Source organism: Mauremys mutica, chromosome 2 (genome assembly GCF_020497125.1).
Source record: "Mauremys mutica isolate MM-2020 ecotype Southern chromosome 2, ASM2049712v1, whole genome shotgun sequence".
In the NCBI taxonomy this organism is placed as follows: Eukaryota; Metazoa; Chordata; order Testudines; family Geoemydidae; genus Mauremys; species Mauremys mutica.
In genome coordinates, this window is record NC_059073.1 from 285,333,457 (window position 1) to 285,356,301 (window position 22,845).

The 22,845-nt window shown below is 45.9% G+C and overlaps 1 protein-coding gene across 3 annotated transcripts in view; it reads right to left on the minus strand.

Moving 5' to 3' along the window:
* The window catches only part of CRHR2 (corticotropin releasing hormone receptor 2), a 266,132-nt gene that overhangs the window by 172,029 nt on the left and 71,258 nt on the right, over positions 1-22,845 (minus strand). For 2 of the 3 annotated variants that reach the window (XM_045006108.1, XM_045006109.1), the window contains exon 3: positions 19,482-19,601. In XM_045006108.1, the coding sequence (XP_044862043.1) occupies positions 19,482-19,601 (120 nt within the window). Of the gene's footprint in view, positions 1-19,481; positions 19,602-19,728; positions 19,915-22,845 lie in introns of those variants that run through there. The other variant, XM_045006110.1, reaches the window with a different exon arrangement.

A 22,845-nucleotide genomic window follows, 5' to 3' on the forward strand; every position in this document is an offset into this window, starting at 1 on the left:
ATGCTCAGATTATAAGCTCTTTGGGGCAGGGAACATCTTTTTCTGCATTTGTACAGTGCCTAGCACAATGGGGACCTAGTCAATGACTGGGGCTACCAGGATCTACCACAATACAATACAAATATATTGTTATTAATAATTCTCCATGCCTGAGCTGTAAATAATATATGTAAAGTAAAGGAGAAAGTGCCAGTCGGCATTTTCAGTGAATTTTCTGGATGGTCTCTTTCCAACTTTACATAACATAAGAATGGCCATAGTGGGTCAGAGCATCTAGCCCAGTATCCTGTCTTCTGACAGTGGCCAATGCCAGGTGCCCCAGAGGGAATGAACAGAACAGTGACTTATCAAGTGATCCATCCCCTGTCACCCACTCCCAGCTTCTGGCAAACAGAGGCTAGGGACACCCAGAGCATTCTGTGGCACCCCTGCCCATCCTGGCCAATAGCCATCGATGGATCTATCTTCCATGAACTTATCTAGTTCTTTTTAAAACCCTGAACCTTAAGGATAATTAGGTATATTTTGTGTCTGTGAAATCTATTGTCACATCACCAAGGACCAAAAATGAATCCACATCCTAATTCCTACATTTGTACGTTTCCCTCCACTGTTTCTCTCTCTCTTTGTCAGTCCCTGGGCTTGCAAGAGCAATCCAATGCCTTTCAGAAGGAGCAGATCCTCCTTCTAAGCCACTTTAACATCTTCTCACCAGAGTATTTACTCTCCTATCAGAGAAATTATCCTGCCTCTGCTCCCTTTTATCCTTGATGCTGTGTGCAATTGCAAAAAATTGATCTAGCTCAGTGTCTAAAAGCCATTTTCTAGTCCAGCATGATAGTGCAGTAGCATTATACAGCATTGACTCAGGAGCAGAAAGAAACTCAGACCCTGGCCTCCTAAGGCCAGGTCCAGAGCTCATTTGTACTGGTCTAAATCCAGAGTAACTCTACTGTTGTCAGTGGAGTTCTTCCTTATTTACATCAGCGTAAACTGAAATCAGGATAGGACCTGCTCTTTAATTTTCATTGCTGCACAAAAGGGAGTATAAATCTTTCCAAATTTTAGTGAATTTTGGGAATTTTCCCCAAAAGACAAGGATTAAAGAATGTATGTTTTATAGTCTATAGGAATTAAAGTGGAGCTGTACAGCAAAAATATTCTGTGTATTAAAAATAAACCCCTCTGCAGTTTCAATTGGACACTGTTTTTTTCACTGCCTCCCCCAAACTAGCATGAATAGCTGAACTACTTTGCTCCAGAAGTAGCTGCATTTCAGTGGTGAGTTCAGTGAAATGGATCTCAACTGGGCAGCCAGGCTGATGCTCCTGAATGGGCTGGCAGACCTGCATAGGGCTCACTAGGAGGACTCATGGGGGTGAATTCCAATGAGTAAAACTGAGTTCCTGTTAAAAATAACCATGCCTCCCATGGAAGAGAGAACTTTAAGACTCCAGAGATTTTTAAAAGTTTCAAAAAAACAAAATTTGGATAAAAAAATGGGGGCTCATTGAGTCGCACAGAACAGGTTTCTTTTCATTCCTATCCCCAGAAGTCCTGCTGAAGGACAGACGAAGGGTATGTCTACACTACCCACCGGATCGGCGGGGGTCGACTTATCGCGTCTAGTCTAGACATGATAAATCGACCCCCGAGCGCTCTCCTGTCAACTCCTGTACTCCAGCACCGTGAGAGGTGCAGGCAGAGTCAACGGGGGAGTGGCAGCAGTCGACTCACCATACTGAAGACACCACGGTGAGTCAATCTAAGTACGTCGACTTCAGCTACATTATTCCCGTAGCTGAAGTTGCGTAACTTAGATCGACCCCCCCCACCAGAGTAGACCAAGCCTAAGGGTGGGGCTTTTAGGCCCCGATTCCACACTGATTAGCACCGTGGTATGTTTTATTCCCAGTCTGCACAAGGCCACGGAGAACCAGGCCATTGGAGTTGCGTTATTGAAGTCAACAGGAGTAGCCCCTGCAGCTTGGCAGAGGATTCCACGATTAGCTGACATTCCCACATGGACAAAACTGAAAGGAAGAGCAAAACGAAACATGCTTGAAGAGGACCATTAAGGGAACAAGAATCCCTTAATATTTAGATCACAGTTGCCAACCTTCATGAAGTAAATAAGCACCCCAACTTCCATAATAAGCCAAAAATCAAGCTAATCCCATTCCAAAATAAGGCCAAAACAAGCCAATCCCTAAGAACCCCAAAACGATGTGACTAGATCCCCCGGCGTGCAGTCTGGGTCTGTGGTGGGCCTGCTGTGCACCCCTGACTCTCTCCCCCACTTGCTCCTGCTTGCCGGGAGCCAATAAAAAAAAAGAAGCAACAAGCTACAACAAGAAACAAGCTACAAGCCAAAAACTAGCCAACAAGCAACTCACAAGCCAATTAAGCCAAAAACAAGCCCAATTTCTGCTTTTTTTCCATGGGTTTGGCATGTCTAATTTAGACATATAATGACAAGGGGGAAGTGCTCCGTGGGATCTTGACACCTTTGACAAATTAAAAAGTACAACAGAGAGACCCCAGCAGCCTCCTAAAACCTAGCGGTGACCACCGATATCAGCTCAAGCTATGTTCAACATGGCCCCATCACTGTCACCCACAAATGCTGGCCCTTATCATGGGCGTTTCCACTTCTTCAATAACCTGTTTAAAAAAGGATCTTGTAGCATCCCTGGATGGTCAGCAGATTCAGTTCATTATGTTTATTTAGGCATCTCCTATGACTGGGATGTTGCTAAATGGACTCAAGTAGTTTTCCCATTATGCCACTGGTTGTTTAGCAGGCTTCCTGCTTCTGATGTACTTAAAAAACATTCTGTTATTACCTTTTGAGTTTTTGGCTAGCTATTCTTCAAACTCCTTTTTGGCTTTTCTTATTACATTTTTACACTTAATTTGGCAGTGTTTATGCGCCTGTCTATTTAATTCACCAGGATTTGACTTCCACTTTTTAAAAGATGCCTTTTTATCTCTCACTGCTTCTTTGACATGGCTGTTAAGCCACGGTGACTCTTTTTTAGTTCTTTTACTGTGTTTTTTAAATTTGGGGTATACATTTAAGTTGGGCCTCTATTATACTGTCTTTGAAAAGTGTCCATGCAACTTGCAAGGATTTCACTCTAGTCACTGTACCTTTTAATTTCTGTTTAACTAACCTCCTCATTTTTGCATAGTTCCCCTTTCTGAAATTAAATGCCACAGTGTTGGGCTGTTGAGATGTTCTTCCCACCACAGGAATGTTACATCTTATTATATTATGGTCACTATTTCCAAGCGGTCCTGTTATAGTTACCTCTTGGACCAGCTCCTGTGCTTCACTCAGGACTATATCGAGAATTGCTTCTCCCTACTTGGTGCCCAAGGAGAAGTTCCTCCTCATCCATCCTGTATGTCTAAGCTTTCCTGCGATCTTAACTGCAGTTTTCCCGATAGCTTACAGGGGAACAGCTCTTCCCAGGACTCAGGGTAGGTCTGCAATGCAGTTGGAGGGTACAACTGCAGCATGTGCAGATATACCCAAGTGAACATCTCCTAGCTATCTCCCATACTGATAGCAGTAAAGCCACAGCAGCACATGTTCCAGCATTGGCTAGCCACACGAGTAACTACCCAGGGTCCCAGGCAGGTTTGCACGGCCTGCACTGCCACAGCTTCACCCCCATTGGGTCTCATGCTAGCTAAATTAACGCTAGCTCAGGTGCGTTGGCAAGACCTGCAGTTACCCCCCACCCCCATGACTGTAGTGCACATCCTCAGGGTGCTCTGGGGGAGCTCTCCCTGCTCCTGCCACATGGAGCAGCTCCTCGGAGGTCAGCAAGCATAAGACTGGAATTCCTTCCATAGCTTGTTCCAGGTGCTCCCTTTCCCCATTGTAGCCCTTGATTTGGATTCACCATCTACCTCAGCATCCCTTTTGCCCATCTTTAGTGGCAAAGGCAGCATGGCCTATTAATTAGAGCAGAGGACAAAAATCAGGACTACTACTCAACACCAGTGTTCTGACCCACTTTTACACCACATGGCATTTACACCACAGTGTAAATCACCAATACATTTGGCCTTAGGAGATTGACTTTACCTGCACTCTAAGTGACACCTAGGGGCCAAGCAGAGAAATTGCAGGTGTATATTCACCCTGAATATACTTGTCTTTATGACTTGCATCTGAAGAAGTGGGTATTCACCCACGAAAGCTCATGCTGCAAAACGTCTGTTAGTCTATAAGGTGCCACAGGACTCTTTGCTGCTTTTACAGATCCAGACTAACACGGCTCCCCCTCTGATACTTGTCTTTATGGGGCTCCCTTTTCTGTTACGTTAGAGGTGGTGGCTGGAATACATGCACTGTAAACCACTGCCGTCAGCTGATCTCACAGGGCAGGCCAGCTCCCCTCTTCATCCCAATTCCAAAGCTTCCCTCAGGCAAGTGCTGGATTACATGAAATAGCAGGGGAGGCTAAGGAAGGAAATAAATGTCACGCTGGACCTTATCAACAGCTCATTAAACCCAATGGGAGATTTGGGATCAGGAGCATAACTTACTGGGTGCAGGTATTTGGTAATATCCACTCATTCTGTTCTTTGGAGGCTCTTATACTGCCCTCACCACCGTAGTATCAACAGCTTTCACTAGTGCATTAGGGGTGTGTCTACACTGTGATAAAAACCCTGCAGCACCGAGCGTCAGAGCTCAGGTCAGCTGACTCAGGCTTGCAGGGCTTGGGCTGCGGGGCTAAAAATAGCCAGGTAGACGTTTGGGATCAGGCTGGAGCCTGGGCTCTGGGAGCCTCCCACCTTGCAGGGTCTCAGAGCCTGGGCTCCAGCCCAAAGCCGAACGCCTACAATTTTACAGTCCTGCAGCCCAAGCCAGCTGACCGGGGCCAGCCGCAGCCATGCCATGGGTCTTTTATTGCAGCATAGACATACTCTAAGCAGGGGGATGAGTATTGTCACATGTGGTTTATTCTCTCCCTCATCGTCTCCCCAGGCAGAGTTGTGCGGGTAGTGCTAGATTTTGCTTTGGATCCTCTCCCTCCTCCCACACTCCTTTTGTATCTGTGCTGCTCATTTTCTACCCCTCTGGGAGAAAATTATCCAGATTATCCAGCAGCACAGAATTGTCCACTTCCCCAGTTTCTTGGCTGCTTTGCAGTTTGATTCTAGGTGTTTGCTGCTCATCCAGGATCAATCAAAAAGTGAAGCACCGTTCTCTTTGCACCAAAGAAACACCTGACAAAGGAAGATATGGAGTAGCCCTGCAGAGTGCAGGGATGATTTCCTACACCCACTGAGATGGTCCCAAAAGCCTCTGAAAACCAGAAGAGTGCCCTGGACTGTCTTAGCCTATGGCTAATGACAAACACTGCTTCTTGACGACTGACAGATATTCCACCAACGTGACACAGACACCTTCCCTGGGACTAGTGGGAAGTGATCCCTGAGCAACCAGTTGAGAATCACTTCTCTAAATATTTGGATGTCTGAGTCAGAGTGGCCAAGGACAAGTCTCCCAGTGAAGTCAAGGAACCAGTTTCCTAGCTGTAAAAGAAGCAAAGAGTCCTGTGGCACCTTATAGACTAACAGACGTATTGCAGCATGAGCTTTTGTGGGTGAATACCCACTTCGTTGGATTCCCAGCTGGTATCCATCAGTGTTACACCACGGAAGTTGATCCTGAATTCCATCAGTCTCATAGCTCAAGCCCAGTGGGAGTTGTGCCTGAATCTGAACTACAGGATCAGGCGCTGATTTTGGAAGATTTGCCGAGTCTGCACAACATCAGCAGAAACCTAATCACGCATGATCTGATTAGCGCACAGAAAACCGTCCTAATAACCCGACACAAAACCACAATTAGCATTTGATTAGCTGAAGAAAATTCTGAAAAAATGATTGAAACCCATTATTAATAATCTCCTTAGTGTACCCACACGCTATTAACTGCAGTTTTATATTCAATGGGGAGATTACACATTTCAAAGGGTGATGATTAAACAAGGGTGAAAAATTGGTTGTTTTCATTCACTTTTTAAACGTTGCTTCCAACATGCGCTTTCCAAATTGCAGCACCTATCGGGACAATCTTAGCAAAAATTATGTGAAAGAAAGAAAGAAAGAAAAAAAGAAAGAAAGAAAGAAAGAAAGAAAGAAAGAAAGAAAGAAAAAGAAAAAGCCAGCCAGCCTTGGGGAAAAAATGACACCCAACATTTGTGCATGAATTCAAACACATAGCCTCAGACCATCACAGCCAGAGTACAACCTGATCTAAAACTATCAAGCGACCAAAGGGAATATCCACATGATTGGTCAAATCCTCAGCTGTGCATAGCTCCATTGAAGTCAAGCCAACTGACACCAGCTGAGGGTCTCTTCTCAGATCTTAACCCATAAATCTCATCTGCCTAAGAATCTACATCCCCTCTCTCCATATCTTTGGTTACTGACCTCTTCTCTGCCTCATTCTGTTCTCTATTTCTCACCCATCTCCTGTATCACCCCCCTCCATTATCTCACTTAACTTTAAGGTATCCAAATTTACTTCCCGAACTGCAGTAATGATCAGGGCACTGGAACAATTTGTACAGTGGGGGCACTGAGAGACATTGAACCAAACTGTAAACCCTGTATATGATGGAAACCACTTCAAGCCAGGGGTGCAGCAGCACCCCCAGCACCCCTATTCCAGCACCTGCTGTAATGATTTTGTTGGGCTGAATCCTGGTTGCTGTAGTGCTGATGCGCTGCTCACGGCCGGAGGCCCTTCCTCCATCCCAAATGCAACCTCTGGAGAAGGCAGCCATTGTTTGGACTGGACGCCCGGTGGTAAGCAGGCTGGGCAGCAATGCCAATGTAGCAACCTGCCCTGAGGGTGTATTATCTGACAAGGGCCCCTCACAATGGTCCTGCTGTTCCCATCCCTGCACACCAGCCAGCGACTGGAGAGCTGTTCTGAGCGCAGCACAGTTTGTACCTGCCGAACAGGTGTCACAGAGGTAGCATCCCAGCAACATCCTTGGAAATGAGCTATTATGGCCTGATTCTCCTCTCACACCAGTTTTACACGGATTCCACTTCACTGGACTTTCTCCTGATTTATAGTGCTGCAAATGAAAGAAGAGCCTAACTCTATAGCTGCACCTGCTTTCTCTAAAGGCATCTCCCTTATGTAGGCTGCTCCCAATGCCGCTCACCCTGAGAGCACCGATAGGGCATGGTCCCTTTGGCTAAGTACAGGGCAATCTTATCCTTCCAGTACAAGGAGTGCATTCTGTAGGGTTGTTGGAAGTCAACTTTTCTTATTGCACTTCTGCTCATTTCCCTTCCTTAAAATCCAATGAAAAACACTTGCCAGAAGCAAGACAAGAATGACAGAGGGACAGATGGACAGTGTTGGGTCTCTGCAGAAATGTTTTCTGTCCAGTGGATGCGTTGACTTTGCAGGGTAGAGAGCGGGACATGTGCATTTTGCTGCAAAACCAAATGTTCTCTCCAGCTCTCTCTTGGCAAGGCCTTACTCTTCAAAATCTACTTTAAACAAATAAAAAGGCTCTGGTATATTGTCATTCTGATTTAATTTCAGGTTGGCTTTCAGGCACTGATGGAAGCTCTTGCCTTCGCCCTCTCCCGCCAATCCACACATCTTCTGTATCTCTGCATTGCACCCAACTGTATTTAAAAGGCACTTGACTCACCCTAATCGGTCAAGCTGCATTGATGGGTATTTCATTTCTCTCCCTGACACAGAGTGAGGCTACCAGAACATAAGGTGGAAATCTCTTACCATGGTGCTCAATTTTCAAAGAAAACTCTCCATTAACCAACGGAAGAACCTCTTACAAAAGGAGATCAGGCAAAATTGAACTATGAATAGAAGGGCTCATAGGAGCAACTTCTGGGCTGAAGGGAGATGGAGGGAGCATAAGTAGAAATACCAGTACAGCATTCAGGGCAGCCACTTATAAAATCAACAGTTCTATAATTACCTGAACAGGTACCGTGCTATAAAGCATGAATATGGCTCTAATACTGATGATTTCCTAGAATGACTCCTGTTTTTATACACTTAATTACAACCTACATTACAGAAACATTTTCAACAATTCCTTATTCAAAAGAAAAGCAGCAACAATTTGTTCCCATTCAAGGTGCAGTTGCTTAACTGATGACAATTATCCCAGTGAGTCTCTTTGGCCCAGTTAAACAATACATTTCCTGCATTTTCCTTTAGGAAGGTGAAAAAAAAAGAGTCCTTAATGCCCCCCTTCCCCTGCAAACACAAAAGATTATTTATCTATGGTCAAGGCAAAGGTGACGAAACAAAGCACCGTGGGAAATTCTCGATGGAGCATGAAATGGGTGATGCCTTTAATGGTCGAACTAATTTCTGATAAGAAACCAACAGCCATCTGCAAATACCTTGTGTTGTGGGTGCATATGGCAGACAAGTTGCGGGGGGAGAGAGCACTCAGTGGTTTGAGCATTGGCCTTAAACCCAGGGTTGTGAGTTCAATCCTTGAGGGGGCCATTTAGGGAACTAGAGTAAAAATCTGTCTGGGGATTGGTCCTGCTTTGAGCAAGAGGTTGGACTAGATACCTCCTGAGGTCCCTTCTAACCCTGATATTCTAAGTTCCCTTGAAGGGCTGGTTTGAATTGAGCTGTGAGATAAAGGAAAACAATTGTACTTGCTAAGACCCCAATTATTTATGCTAACTCATTTTCTCCCAAAATACTCCTCTAGCCTTCTGGGGGCTTTGACATCCCATGTACCATTTTGATACACAACCACATCTGTTGGCTCCTGCTCTATCTCCTAACGCAGCCACTTCTCGTCCCTTCTGTCTTAGGAACATCAACGCAGAGATGCCCACTAAGCTTATGAAGAGCAAAAACAGATGTGCTCCATGCGCAGGTGCAGCTACAGAAAGTCCCCCTTTTACAGCACCTTGTGCACTCTCGCAGGGCCTGCGAATGAGAACGGTACTTCGGGCCAGTCATGGAGGTTTCCAGGAGGTGGAAACCTGCTGAAGTGAAACCAGGAATCAGCTTCCCAGTATGTTGCCAAACAGTCATCAGATCATAATGACTCTAAGGCTGGTCTATCCTTATAGCGGTGAGTAAAGTAGAAGCACTACATGTGTAGCTACACACAGCAGTGAAAGGCTCTGGCAGGGGAGAGGCAGCGGGACACTACAGTTAGAATAGCAGTGTAGTTGTGGGAGGTACTGCTTGGGTGTGTAGAGAGCCTAGGTAGGGTGCAGACCTGGGGGTTGTGTAAGGCATTCTGCTTTACTTACCTAAGCCGTGCCCCACTGTCTATAATGCTATTTATTTATACCCGTGCTAGCTAGCCATGCAGTGCCTGTACAATACAAGCCACTGCTAGTGTAGACATACCCTTAGAAAGATGGACCTTTAAACAGATGTCTTGATGCAACCCAGAGCTCTGCCAGTGCACCCCAACCCTCTGCACCTCGTGCTTTGTCAGTGCACCCCAATCCCCTGCACCCCCTACTTTGTCAATGCACCCCAACCCTCTGCACCTCATGCTTTCTCAGTGCACCCCAATCCCCTGCACCCCTACTGTGTCAGTGCACCCCAACCCCCTGCACCTCGTGCTTTGTCAGTGCACCTCAACCCCCTGCACCTCATGCTTTGTCAGTGCACCCCAATCCCCTGCACCCTACTTTGTCAGTGCACCCCAATCTCCTGCACCCCCTGCTTTGTCAATGCACCCCAACCCTCTGCACCTCATGCTTTGTCAGTGCACCCCAATCCCCTGCACCCTCTACTTTGCCAGTGCACCCCAACCCTCTGCACCTCGTGCTTTGTCAGTGCACCCCAATCCCCTGCACCCTACTTTGTCAATGCACCCCAACCCCCTGCACCTCATGCTTTGTCAGTGCACCCCAATCTCCTGCACCCCTACTTTGTCAATGCACCCCAACCCTCTGCACCTCGTGCTTTGTCAGTGCACCCCAATCCCCTGCACCCCCTACTTTGTCAATGCACCCCAACCCTCTGCACCTCATGCTTTCTCAGTGCACCCCAATCCCCTGCACCCCTACTGTGTCAATGCACCCCAACCCCCTGCACCTCATGCTTTGTCAGTGCACCTCAACCCCCTGCACCTCATGCTTTGTCAGTGCACCCCAATCCCCTGCACCTCGTGCTTTGTCAGTGCACCCCAATTCCCTGCACCCTCTACTTTGCCAGTGCACCCCAACCCTCTGCACCTCATGCTTTGTCAGTGCACCCCAATCCCCTGCACCTCGTGCTTTGTCAGTGCACCCCAATCCCCTGCACCTCGTGCTTTGTCAGTGCACCCCAATTCCCTGCACCCTCTACTTTGCCAGTGCACCCCAACCCCCTGCACCTCATGCTTTGTCAGTGCACCTCAACCCCCTGCACCTCATGCTTTGTCAGTGCACCCCAATCCCCTGCACCCCTACTTTGTCAGTGCACCCCAATCTCCTGCACCCCCTGCTTTGTCAATGCACCCCAATCCCCTGCACCTCATGCTTTGTCAATGCACCCCAATCCCCTGCACCCTACTTTGTCAATGCACCCCAACCCCCTGCACCTCATGCTTTGTCAGTGCACCCCAACCCCCTGCACCCTCTACTTTGCCAGTGCACCCCAACCCTCTGCACCTCGTGCTTTGTCAGTGCACCCCAATCCCCTGCACCCTCTACTTTGCCAGTGCACCCCAACCCTCTGCACCTCGTGCTTTGTCAATGCACCCCAACCCCCTGCACCCTCTACTTTGCCAGCGCACCCCAACCCTCTGCACCTCGTGCTTTGTCAATGCACCCCAACCCCCTGCACCTCATGCTTTGTCAGTGCACCCCAATCTCCTGCACCCCTACTTTGTCAATGCACCCCAACCCTCTGCACCTCGTGCTTTGTCAGTGCACCCCAATCCCCTGCACCCCCTACTTTGTCAATGCACCCCAATCCCCTGCACCTCATGCTTTGTCAGTGCACCCCAATCCCCTGCACCCTCTACTTTGCCAGTGCACCCCAACCCTCTGCACCTCGTGCTTTGTCAGTGCACCCCAATCCCCTGCACCCTACTTTGTCAATGCACCCCAACCCCCTGCACCTCATGCTTTGTCAGTGCACCTCAACCCCCTGCACCCTCTACTTTGCCAGTGCACCCCAACCCTCTGCACCCCCTGCTTTGTCAGTGCACCTCAACCCCTGCACCTTGTGCTCTGTCAGTGCACCCAATCCCCTGCACCCCCAGCTTTGCCAGTGCACCTCAACCCCCCTGCACCCTCAACCCCGCTGCATCTCTCAATATTGTTGAGGAAAAAATAAGACACGTGTATGGTTCCTGGGAAAGGAGGGGTAATTAGGGGGTAGGCAGAGGAGGAATAGGATAAAGAGAGGTTTGGGCTGCAGTGAGAGGAGGGGGCTATAGGGAGGCAGATAAATGAGGGAAGAGTAGTAGAGAAGAAAAGAGAGGTTGGCGGCTCAGGAGATGGAGCCGTGGGGGTTAGAAGGAATGGAGGGGTGGGACAGTGGCAGGGGGACTAGGGGAGGATAGAGGCAGGGATACCTGTCAGCCTCACATGCTCCCTTCCTGTGTGTACACCCGGATTTGGGGGCCTTTTGCTCCTCTAGGGGGTTCTGGACCCACCCTCCCTGCCCCTCTGATGTGATTGTGATTTTACTAAGAATTTCAACATAGTCCCACATGACATTCCCATAGGCAAACTAGGGAAATGTGGTCTAGATGAAATTACTAGAAGGCGGGTGCACAACTGGTTGGAAGACCGTACTCAAAGAGTAGTTTTCAATGGTTCATTCTCAAAATGGGAGGTTGTGTCTAGTGGGATCCCACAGGGGTCAGTCCTGGGTCTGGTAGCATTCAATATTCCCACTAATGAGTGGAAAATATACTTATAAAATTTGCGGATGACACCAAACTGGGGGGTAGGGGGTTGCTAGCACTTTGGAGGACAGGATTAGAATTCAAAATGACTTTGACAAACTGGAGAATCGGTCGGAAATCAGCAAAATGAAATTCAGTAAAGACAAGTGCAAAGTACTTCCCTTAGGAAGGAAAAATCAAATGGACAGCTACACAATGGGGAATAACTGGCCAGGTGTTGGCACTGCTGAAAAGGATCTGGGGATTAAAGTGGATCACAAATCGAATACGAGTCAATAGTGTGATGTAGCTGTGAAAAAGGCTAATCTCTTTCTGGGGTGCATTAACAGGAGTGTCATATGAAAGACACAGGAAGTAATTGTCCCACTCTTCTCGGCACTAGTGAGGCCTCAGCTGGAGAACTGTGTCCAGTTCTGGGCACCTTAGGAAAGATGAGGGCAAATTGGAAAGAGTCCAGAGGAAAGCAACAAAAATTATCAAAGGTTTAGGAAATCTGACCTAGGAGGAAAGATTTAAAAATGGGCATGTTTAGTTGACAAAAGAAAACTGGGGAGAGGATGGGGGAGGGGAACTTGAAAACAGTCTTGAGACATGTTAAGGACTTTTATAAAGAGGAAGGTGATCAGCTGTTCTCCATAAAAAGAACAGGAGTACTTGTGGCACTTTAGAGACTAACAAATTTATCTGAGCATAAGCTCTCATGGGCTAAAACCCACTTCATCAGATGCATAGAATGGAACATACAGTAAGAAGATATATATACATACAGAGAACATGAAAAGGTGGAACTTGCCATACCAACTCTAACAAATTAAATCTATTTCCCCATGTTAAGTATCCTCACACCTTCTTGTCAAACTGTCTGAAATGGGACATCTTGATTATCACTACAAAAGTTTTTTTTCTCCTGCTGATAATTGCTCATCTTGATTAATTAGCCTCTTAGAGTTGGTATGGCAACTTCCACCTTTTCATGTTCTCTGTATGTATATATATCTCCTAATTATATGTTCCAGTCTATGCATCTGATGGAGTGGGCTGTAGCCCACGAGAGCTTATGGTCAAATAAATTTGTTAGTCTCTAAGGTGCCACAAGTACTGCTGTTCTTTTTGCAGATACAGACTAACACGGCTGCTACTCTGAAAGTTGTTCTCCATGTCCACTGAAGGTAGGACTAGAAGCAATAGGCTTTACCTGCAGCAAGGGAAATTTAAGTTAGATTTTAGGAAAAACTTTCGAACTATAAGGGTAGTCCAGCTCTGGAATAGGCTTCCAAAGGAGATTGTGGAATCCCCGTCATGGGAGGTTTTGAAGAACAGGTTGGACAAACACCTGTCAGGTATGGTCTAGGTTTACTTGGTCCTGCCTCAGTGCTGGGGAATGGACTAGAGATGATCTCTTGAGGTCCCTTCCAACTCTACATTTCTATCATCTGGGATAAGGGAGGCTTTGCGCATCTGGGGATATCTGAGCCCATTTCACTGCCCCCATGTGAATGCCAAGATCTGGGGCTCCAGGTCCATCTACGGGGGTTGGAACCCCACCCCCACCTCCTTGCTCCTCTCATTTGAGCCAGGTTCGGGGGAGATTGCCCTTTTGGGAGGGTTTAAGGTCTCCTCCCTGCGCGTCCACTCCCCATGTCAGTCAGAATCTGGGGACATTCTGTCCCTCTAAATGGGGAGCTGAGGATGGGTATACTTTTTGCATGTCTTAGGCTCTAAAGCCCCATTGAGACGGATAGAGCTGTTATTTCAGGTTGCGTATATCTCCATGGGGGTGTTCTCATTCAGCTGAGAATATCCACTGAGATGAATGGGCCACTGCTTCCCTTTCAGAGCTTCCTATGCTGCGGAGGGATGTGCAGAGGAGCACGGGAGGGTTTCTATGCAGCCACTCTATGGTTACCTAGGCAGTTTGAGGGAATATGTGGATGCCTTGACCCCGCTGCTATTTCTAGTCTGAACCTTTGTACACCTGCGCAATGTTCCTTGCTACACATTGTCTGTTTTAATAGCTGGTGTTTTTATGGTACGGGGAGGTTTACACTGAACACAGCAGAACACTCAGCAGCCGACCTAACCAGAACTTTTATTATATTGGATGGGGATGCGCCTAAGGCAGAGGACTTGCTGGGTGGGCAGCATGGGGAGGGGTTAGGCAATGAGAATGGGTGGTAGACAAGTCTTGGGCCGGTTGTTTGAGGAAAATCTGTATTTTCCGGCTCTAGGGAGGGAGGGGAGTGTGTAGCAAGTGGCTACGGATTAATGTGGTGTTCCCAAAGACACACAGTGCAGAGGTTTGGACTTCAAGCACAGGCACCTTGACTGCTGCGAGGAAAAGAAATACGGGCAATGCCATGCTGGCTGTGGATTCTGGGCTATTCCCGGATCACACAGTTGCAGAAGTTAGCGGGAGAGCACCGAGCACCCCTGGCATAGGGATGGCTCACTACAGGCTGCTTTGCCTTGGTATGCAAATTGCAGGACACGATACCTACAACTGCTTAAACAACTCTTGCCAACACCACATCCTTTCCTATTAAACTAGATCTGGGGCTCCAAGAAAACTAGGAAATTGAATGACACCCCCCCCACACACACACACCTCTATTAGTTCAGAGTCAAGGTTGCTTGGCGGAATGTTGGCCCCTTGCAGGACACTGAGCTGAGCAAAACTCAGCGTCTGAAGACTAGGAGATGTACAGGCAAGGTCACCCCTGCAAGCTGAACTCTGTCCTGGTACAGCAATGCGCCCATATGTCCCCTTCACACACATACCCACAGTCTGTCTCCTTTTACAGCCCATTCACTCTCCCTTACAAGATTCCACCCAACACCGTTCAAGGACAAAAAGGTGTATGCTCACCATTAGCCACGGCCTTAGAAATAATACAATAGACGGACAATTTAAGAACCACTTCACAACCTCTTAAAGCCCCTCACGCTTCTTCACAGGATACCATCTCAGACCTACACTTTCACTTCCCCATCATTAAAGCATTCAAGTCCTGTCATGTTCCACCTCGCTGCTGATAGCATCCATTCAAATAAAAGTCTTCTGCCCCACTACTGACAGAACCTGCCCAATTATCCATAGAAATGAGGCATGCTGCATTCTGAAAACAAACAGCCTCGCTTCCCTTCCCCCCCCACACACTTTGGAGGGTGGAAAACATACATCTTATATCACAATCACAGCTCTGTCACACACTTCACACATCTCCCAGACACCCTCTACTGACCAGAGCTAACTACTGCCTCCACCATTCAGCATAGCTACACCGACCACAGTCACTTAACCTGGCATTTATGTTGATAATAAAGCCAACCCGTATCCCAGCTTGCTACTGACAGTACCCCTCTAGTATTCTGCAAAAGGAGATATATACCAATCTCCTAGAACTGGAAGGGACCTTGAAAGGTCATCGAGTCCAGCCCCCTGCCTTCACTAGCAGGTCCAAGTACTGATTCTTGCCCCACATCCCTAAATGGCCCCCTCAAGGATTGAACTCACAACCCTGGGTTAAATAGGCCAATGCTCAAACCGCCCCATGGCATCAAGGGATGACATGCCATCAAGCTAGCTTAAGTCCACATTAATGTGTTTTTTTTGCCATTGAATATACATATACTGAGCTGCCATCGAATTTACAAAGAAATAAGACACCCATCCCCAATTAAAATAAAAGCCCTACCAGTTTATATATGCGTGTGTGTGTGTCTGTGTCTATATATATATATATATACAATTAAAATAAAAGCCCTACCAGTTTATATACGTGTGTGTGTGTCTGTCTGTGTCTATATATATATAAAAATAAAAGCCCTACTGGTTTATATACGTGTGTGTGTGTGTGTATATATATATATATATATATATATACACACACACACACACACACACATACATACACACACACACACATATATAACCGATAGGGCTTTTATTTTAATTGGAGGTGGGTGTCTTATTTCTTTGCAAATTCGATGGCAGCTCAGTATATGAAAAGCAACTTGGCAATGGAATTTCCAGAACCCTGACCACAGAATTCGCTCTTGTTGGTACTTATTGACGAGTAGAACTGTGTTTGTTAACATGTCTTGGCTTCATGAAATACGTAGGGAAAAAAGAATTTGCCACCATAATGGAGCACACAGGATAAAGAGAGCAAACCTGGACCTGCTGCTTTACTAAGCCATCTGAAAGTTGGCAATGCCACTTGATAGCTCTCAGGGAAAAAAAATCACAGGGTATCTTACAGGAGAAGATTTTAGTTACAATCACAAGCTGCTCTCTCTGTCTTGTAGCTGAATGGAAATGTTTGTATACTGACTCTGGGTAGTTTTCATCTTCTTGTCTGTAGTGCCTTTTGGATCAATTCTGCTGGATCGTTTGAAGGTTTCCATTGTTACTGCATCTGCCTGCCTGAGTGCACGGGTTTTTGTAATAGGCAAGGCTGGAGTTGAGGCATTAGGATTCAGGAATATGGATTATATATTGAGTTCCCAATGTTCCCCCGTGTTCCTTCTTTTGGTGGCAACTAGGGAGTTAAATTCACCTCTGGGGTAACTCCATTAAGACCAGTTTGGCTCAGAGGATTAGTGGTACTTCACTGATTTGAGCCAGCTGAGGATCTCACCCACTGTGTTTAGAAGACCAAGATCCACTACTTCATCATTTGATTCCCAAGACTTTACAGAGATTAAATATGCAACACAAAAATATGTAATGGTTCCTAAGGGGTAATTGCCCTCAAACCAATAACCAAGTATCTTCCTTCTTCATGTCAACAGGATAATAGCTAAGATAAACATTTGACATAGTGAATTTTGCAGTATGAGCATTTTTGTCTACAGTCCAAAGAACCAGATAAGAGTGCAGCACCAGCATTTACTGGGGAATAACATCAAATTATTTCTTATCTGTACCTCTTGGTTCGATTTAAAATGGATCATGATGTTGTGCCACAAGCAGAAAAGAACTGAACTAAGCGTTTTAGGGTAGAAATCTCTTGTGTCAATGCAAATTATCTCCAAAGCAATCCTGCACTCTACGGTCCTTATTCGTGAGATTGAGTTACTGTTACATTCAATTGACTGTGTTTATATCACTATTTGCATAATGTACACAATCTACTCCCAGACGGGGTTCTGCTGCAAAGGGTGTCCTAGTACATTTAATCAACTATCTAAGTGAAACATCAAGCAGAAGTAGCCAAAACGTGGGAAGCAGATGAGCCTCCAGGAATATCAGACATACCCTGACTGTATTCCTGGACATCTCTTTCCAGTTCCAGAAGTAATTGCATCTTAATTGTAGCAGACTGGTTAACAATTAACAGTTTCCTGTTGAAATATATTTATGAAAGTCTGCAAGCTGATTATTAAGCAGTTGATTTTACATGCTGTCTTGAACCCAGGCCTCATCCTGCAAACTGTCTTTGTTCATGTGAGCAAGGCGTTGAAGGATCAGGTCCATAGCTAAATACACGGAAGAGTAGAATTTCTCTAGACATTTGCTACAAGCTGTCACTGATGCAGAACCCAAACATCTCTAGGCATTATTGAAAAGTGGTGCAAACATACCCCAACTTTACTATGCACACATATAAATGTTTCCAATTTAGACACAAGTGATGATCCATTTCACATGACTATTGCAAATAGATTTTCCCATGTCATCCTGGAATCAGCATGTAACTAATGCTGAGCAGGAATAACTGTGCCATAGATCTTAAAGCCGGGTATTTAGAGAAAGTTTACCATGAATGCAAGGTAAATAATCACCACCCTGAGACATTATGCAGAAAAGACTGAGCTTCCAATTAAATTAATAAATGTTGAAAAGACCAGTTATGAAGAGTATCTGCATTAAAAAATAATGGATTTTAGGTCTTTTTGTTCAGGGCACAGGAACTCCATTTAACATCTCTCCTGTTTGTCTTTAAGGATGCAACTAGTTAATAACCATACCATGATGTTTCCATCAAGCCCTTTGGGCAGTATAAAAACTCTGAAAAAAATCAATGAAACCAACTTTCCATATGCACAGGGAAACCGGAAGATTAATAGTCCCGGTTCTTCTTTTACATACACTTACACGGAAGGCACATCAGCAGCTTTTACGGCCAGATTCCCAATACCCCCACTCTTGCTGAATTGTTCCCGGCTCCTTGACTAGTCCCATTGATGTCAATGGTACTTGCTTGTGAAGCAGAAGAGTATTCATTCCGAGGAAGGATGGCAGCATTTGGCCCCTGGAAGGGCATAGCACATTTCACCATAAAGAGCACAGCTTGCAGAAGGTTAATCCTGCAGCCCTTACCCAGGTGAACCTATGGCTGACTTCACTGGGTGCTTTGCCCAAGGAAGGGTTGCAGAAGGAGGATCCTATGCTGATTTTCAAGAGTGCTGGGCCTTCAGCAGCTCCCTTGGTTCTCAAATGGGAGATACTGGGTGCTGTGCCCTTTCACAAATCTGGCTATTAACCCATAAAAGAGGAGGAGAGAAAATCCACTTCCAACAAGTTAAAATCAAGCTGTAAGAGAGATGCACGGTTCCCTGAGACCCTCCCTCTTCAGATTTACTGACAGAAAGCCAAGAAAATACTAAAGCCTTATTAACATGAATTAATTCCCCACAAGGACAAGGGCACAATGAACCTTCCAGGGATGCAGAAACAGACATTAAAAATGTTCTGAAAAAGACTGTTAACCAAAGTACTATGCATATGCAGAGCTAGCACTCAGGGCACTTAATCATCCCAAAGCTCCTAAACGGATTGATCAATATTGACCAGAATGAGGGGAAATGAATGCCTGAGTCCACAGCCTGAAAACAAACCCCTCTCAAACATGTGCCGATGACTCACTATTGTGGAGTTATTAAAATATTTATAGCCAGCTGCAAACAATTTGTACGATACACATAAGACGGCACTTTACCGTGCTGGTAAATTTGATCTGTCTAATGACATCCTAATACAGGCTCACCTGCGTTCCTGATGCAACCGGCTTAAGGCACTGCATCCATTCCTGATTAATAAGCAAACTGCCAGTGAAGTTAAGTAGATTCGGCACCTCAGCCTCTGTTGTTGGATCAGGACTTCAGGGCTAATCCCTATTCAGACGCACATTGTTCCCTCCAGAGGGTTGGTTGTTCCCAAGCACATCACCAATTTATTAATTAAGACTGAGGATTGAACAAGCCAGAGAGATAATTACTTTAATTGAAACATGTGCACAAAGCAGGATCACACTTACAAATACCTAAGAAATTCAGTGGGCATGTTTTAGAGTCCTTGTCTCCTTAAAAGACACAGCGTGTTTTCTTCTCCACATCTGCCTGAAGAAACATATGCAAGTGTTTAAAAGGCCAAGTTTATGTTAAAATGGGTCTCACTCAAAACAGGAATTTGTATGCCTCACTCAGAATGTTCAGGATGTGTCATTTCCCAGCCCAACACTTAAGAAACTGCTTTGTATGAGGACGCATTAAGGGGCTTCATAAGAGCATTTTTCTCAGCACAAGCTACAGACAGAGAAGAGGGGAGTTTGTACTTACGGGTGGTGTTGTACTTGATCCCGTTGAGAAACTCCGGGCAGGGTCTCTCCACCAGTTCCCCAGCAGTGGCCCGGGGCCAGCAGGTCCCTATCTGATCAGTGGTGGCATTGCAATATGGACCTTCACATTAAAAAAAGAGAAATGAAAGAAGCGATTGAGAAAGCCCGTTCACATCACAAAGCAAAGTGTGACTAAGAATCTTAACCCCAGGCTTTTCCAAGCCCTGTAATAGGCTAACGCATCCTACCATCAAAGCCAAGGAAGGGAACAGAGGAACTCTCGAAAAAAGTATCCTGCAAAGCATCTAGGAGGCTGCAGTTGGCATCAAATTCGTCAATGATGATCTGAAATATGGTCGCATCCATTATTCGCCCCCCGGGGCTGTGGGATCTGAGCTCCTTTTCTGGGATCTTTCCCTCCCTTCTTTTCTCTTTCAAAAAGAAATCAAAATCTGAACACTCTGCAAGCTCCTGCGTGCGCCTCTCCCCCTCTCGGTGCACTGAAGGGTGGGCTGCAATCCGGTGGCTGGCTCTGCAGCTAATTCCTCTGAGCGCTTCTGCTTTAAACAGCAGCTCGGTAACCAATAGAATCCCAGCGTGTGCGGAGTAAAGGACAGGCCTCTCTCAGCTAGCCCCCCTCGCTTGGCAGCTTGCCAATTCCTGCTGGCATTGTCAGCCTCGCTATTCTGCTTCTCCCCCCCTTCTCTCCACGCACCCAGGTTTATCATCAGCTGTTACTGGCTTGATTCTTACCCCTCAGTAAGAATGTTTAATGTACATTAAATCAGCAACGACATCTCCAAGGAAAGTGACACAGTGACATTAACCTCTCGTCCATCTGCAAGCGAAGCAATTCCTGCTTTTCCTGTGTGGACGGGTGAGGGACGGCTTAGACAGAAGCATGGGGGTAGGTGAGGAAAAGAGAGATTGGGAGGCAGGAGTGATATCTACAAAGGGGCCAGACCTTGAGGAAAAGGTGCGGGTAGAGGAGGGGGGCTCTGGAGGAGAGCCATGAGGAAGAGGGGTGCTGGAGCAAAGGAGATACATAGATCCGTAGGCTAGAAGGGACCACTGTGACCATCTAGTCTGACCTCCTGCGTAACACAGGCTGGAGAACTGCCCCAAAATAATTCCTAGAAAACAGCCCATCTTGATTCAAAAATGGGGAGTGATGGGGAATCCACCACAACTCCTGGTACATTGTTCCAATGGTTAAATAGCCTCATTGTTGAAAATCTTCACCTTATTTCCCCCTCTGAATTGGCCTAGAGTGGATCCAGCCATTGGATCGTGTTAAACCTGTCTCTGCTAGACTGAAGAGCCCATCATTTAAATATTTGTTCTCCATGTAGGTAATGATAGACAGCAAGCAAGTCACCGCTTAACCTGCTCTTGGTTAAGCTAAAGAGATTGTGCTTTTTGAGTCAATCGCTATAAGGCAGGTTTTCTAATCTTTTAATCAGTCTCGTGGCTCTTCTCTGAACCCTCTGCAATGTATCAACATCCTTCTTTAACACAGTATTCCTTCCTCTCTCTACCCTGTTCTGCTTTCCCACCTCGGCTGCTCCAACTCCATGCATGACCGAAGCAGCCAAGTGTAGGAGGAATATGACCATCATCAATGCATTTGTATGCGACAAAAGAACTTTCAGGACAAAACTTTACTGGACACTCCAAAGTTGAACCAGGCAGGAGGTGGCTTTCCCAGTCTACAAAACTTTTAGATTTCAAACTACTTCCCATTTCACATCAAGCAAAAGCCGAGCTCTTTGGAATTTTTTTGTGAAACCCAGAGGGTGGTTACCAACTCCAGAATAGCCAGTAGCCAGGTGGTTGGGGCACTCATGTGGGATGTAGCAGGTGATGTGGGTTCAAATCCCTGCTCCAAATCTGGTAGAGCAGCGAGCCGAGGCTGCGTATCCCACATCCCAGGGGAATGCCCTAACCGCCAGCTTGCTGGCTAATCTTCTGGGACGAATCTCTCTCTTTCATATCCAGGAACTGAGAAACATTTCCAACAAGAGTTTAATCAAAACCTCACAAGGGTTTGGTTGCTTCAAATTAGCATTGTCCAAAGAAAGAAAAAAAACCTTTTTATCTGCATTCTCCCAACCTACAGGCTGCTGGGTCCTCAAAGGTGATCCGAGGAATGTTGTAAGTGAGAGCACTTAACTGAGCTCTGCACTATTTAAAACTCAATCTGGACATCACTGATCTGTAGTTAGTGTTTGTTAGGCCATGCACCCTCAGAGGAGTGCGGGGGTTTGCTTTTAGTTTGTGAGAGGAACGCTTCTATTTGTTTGAGGCAATGTAGTCTAGTAGATACAGCATTGCACTGGGATTTCTGAGACATGGATTCCTTTTGTGCTTCTGCCACAGACCTGCTGTGTGACCTTGGGCAATTCACCGTAATGGTGCCTCTGTTTCCTTGCCCCCCTGTCTTGTCTGTTTAGACTGCAAACTCCAGAACCTGGTTGGGATCTCTAGGCACTACTGCACTACAAATAAAATAAGAAGTAATAAAGAAGCAGGAAAAGAAACAGTGACTTAATTAACCACAAGTAAATATGGATGAAAAAGGGTAACACCGATGCTTCTGAAAGCACATTAGCATCATCATTCGAAAATCTGAAATAAGCTCTAAGCTGGTTTCTTATCTTAGAAACTGCTCTCGGATACCATCTCCATACAAGACAGGACATATGTTTGCCTCTGCTGGGTCTAGTCTAATCTTGAGCGTTTCATTCTGACTCCCTCAGCAGCAAAATGTTTCTATAAAAGAATTTAAAGTAAAAATATAATTAAATGCTGGAATCAATGGAGTTATTTAAATATCGGCACCAATTTAGAGGGAGCAAGAGAACAGCATCGTTCTGTGGTGCACCTGATGCCCTCAGAAGGGTTATTCAGATCTCACTAGTTGCCAGGGGACAACATCCTTCCCTCAGAATTGCAGATCAGCCAGTGCAAGTTTGTACTGGTTATCAAATCACAGCAAGAAAAGACTTTGTACCCTTAAGGTTGATGCTTGGTGTGTACATAACGATTTAGGAAAATGGAAAATGAGAGTTGGAAGATAACAATTAAGAAATATCCAGATACATGCATCACAGTTCACAGCTTCCTAAATAGGAGATACACATGTAGAATATCACAGTGCATATCCCCCAAAAATCTTAATTCCAGCCCCACACCACAACCTTTTAACCCCCCTCTCATCACTATGTGCACTACCATGGTAGGAACACAAAACATAGGACTAGAATATGAACTACAACATTGTGAAACCTCCCCTCCACACTCCTGACCTCCTATAGTCTAAACTCTGAGAAGCCTTCAATGCACCCACCCATTACTAGACAGAC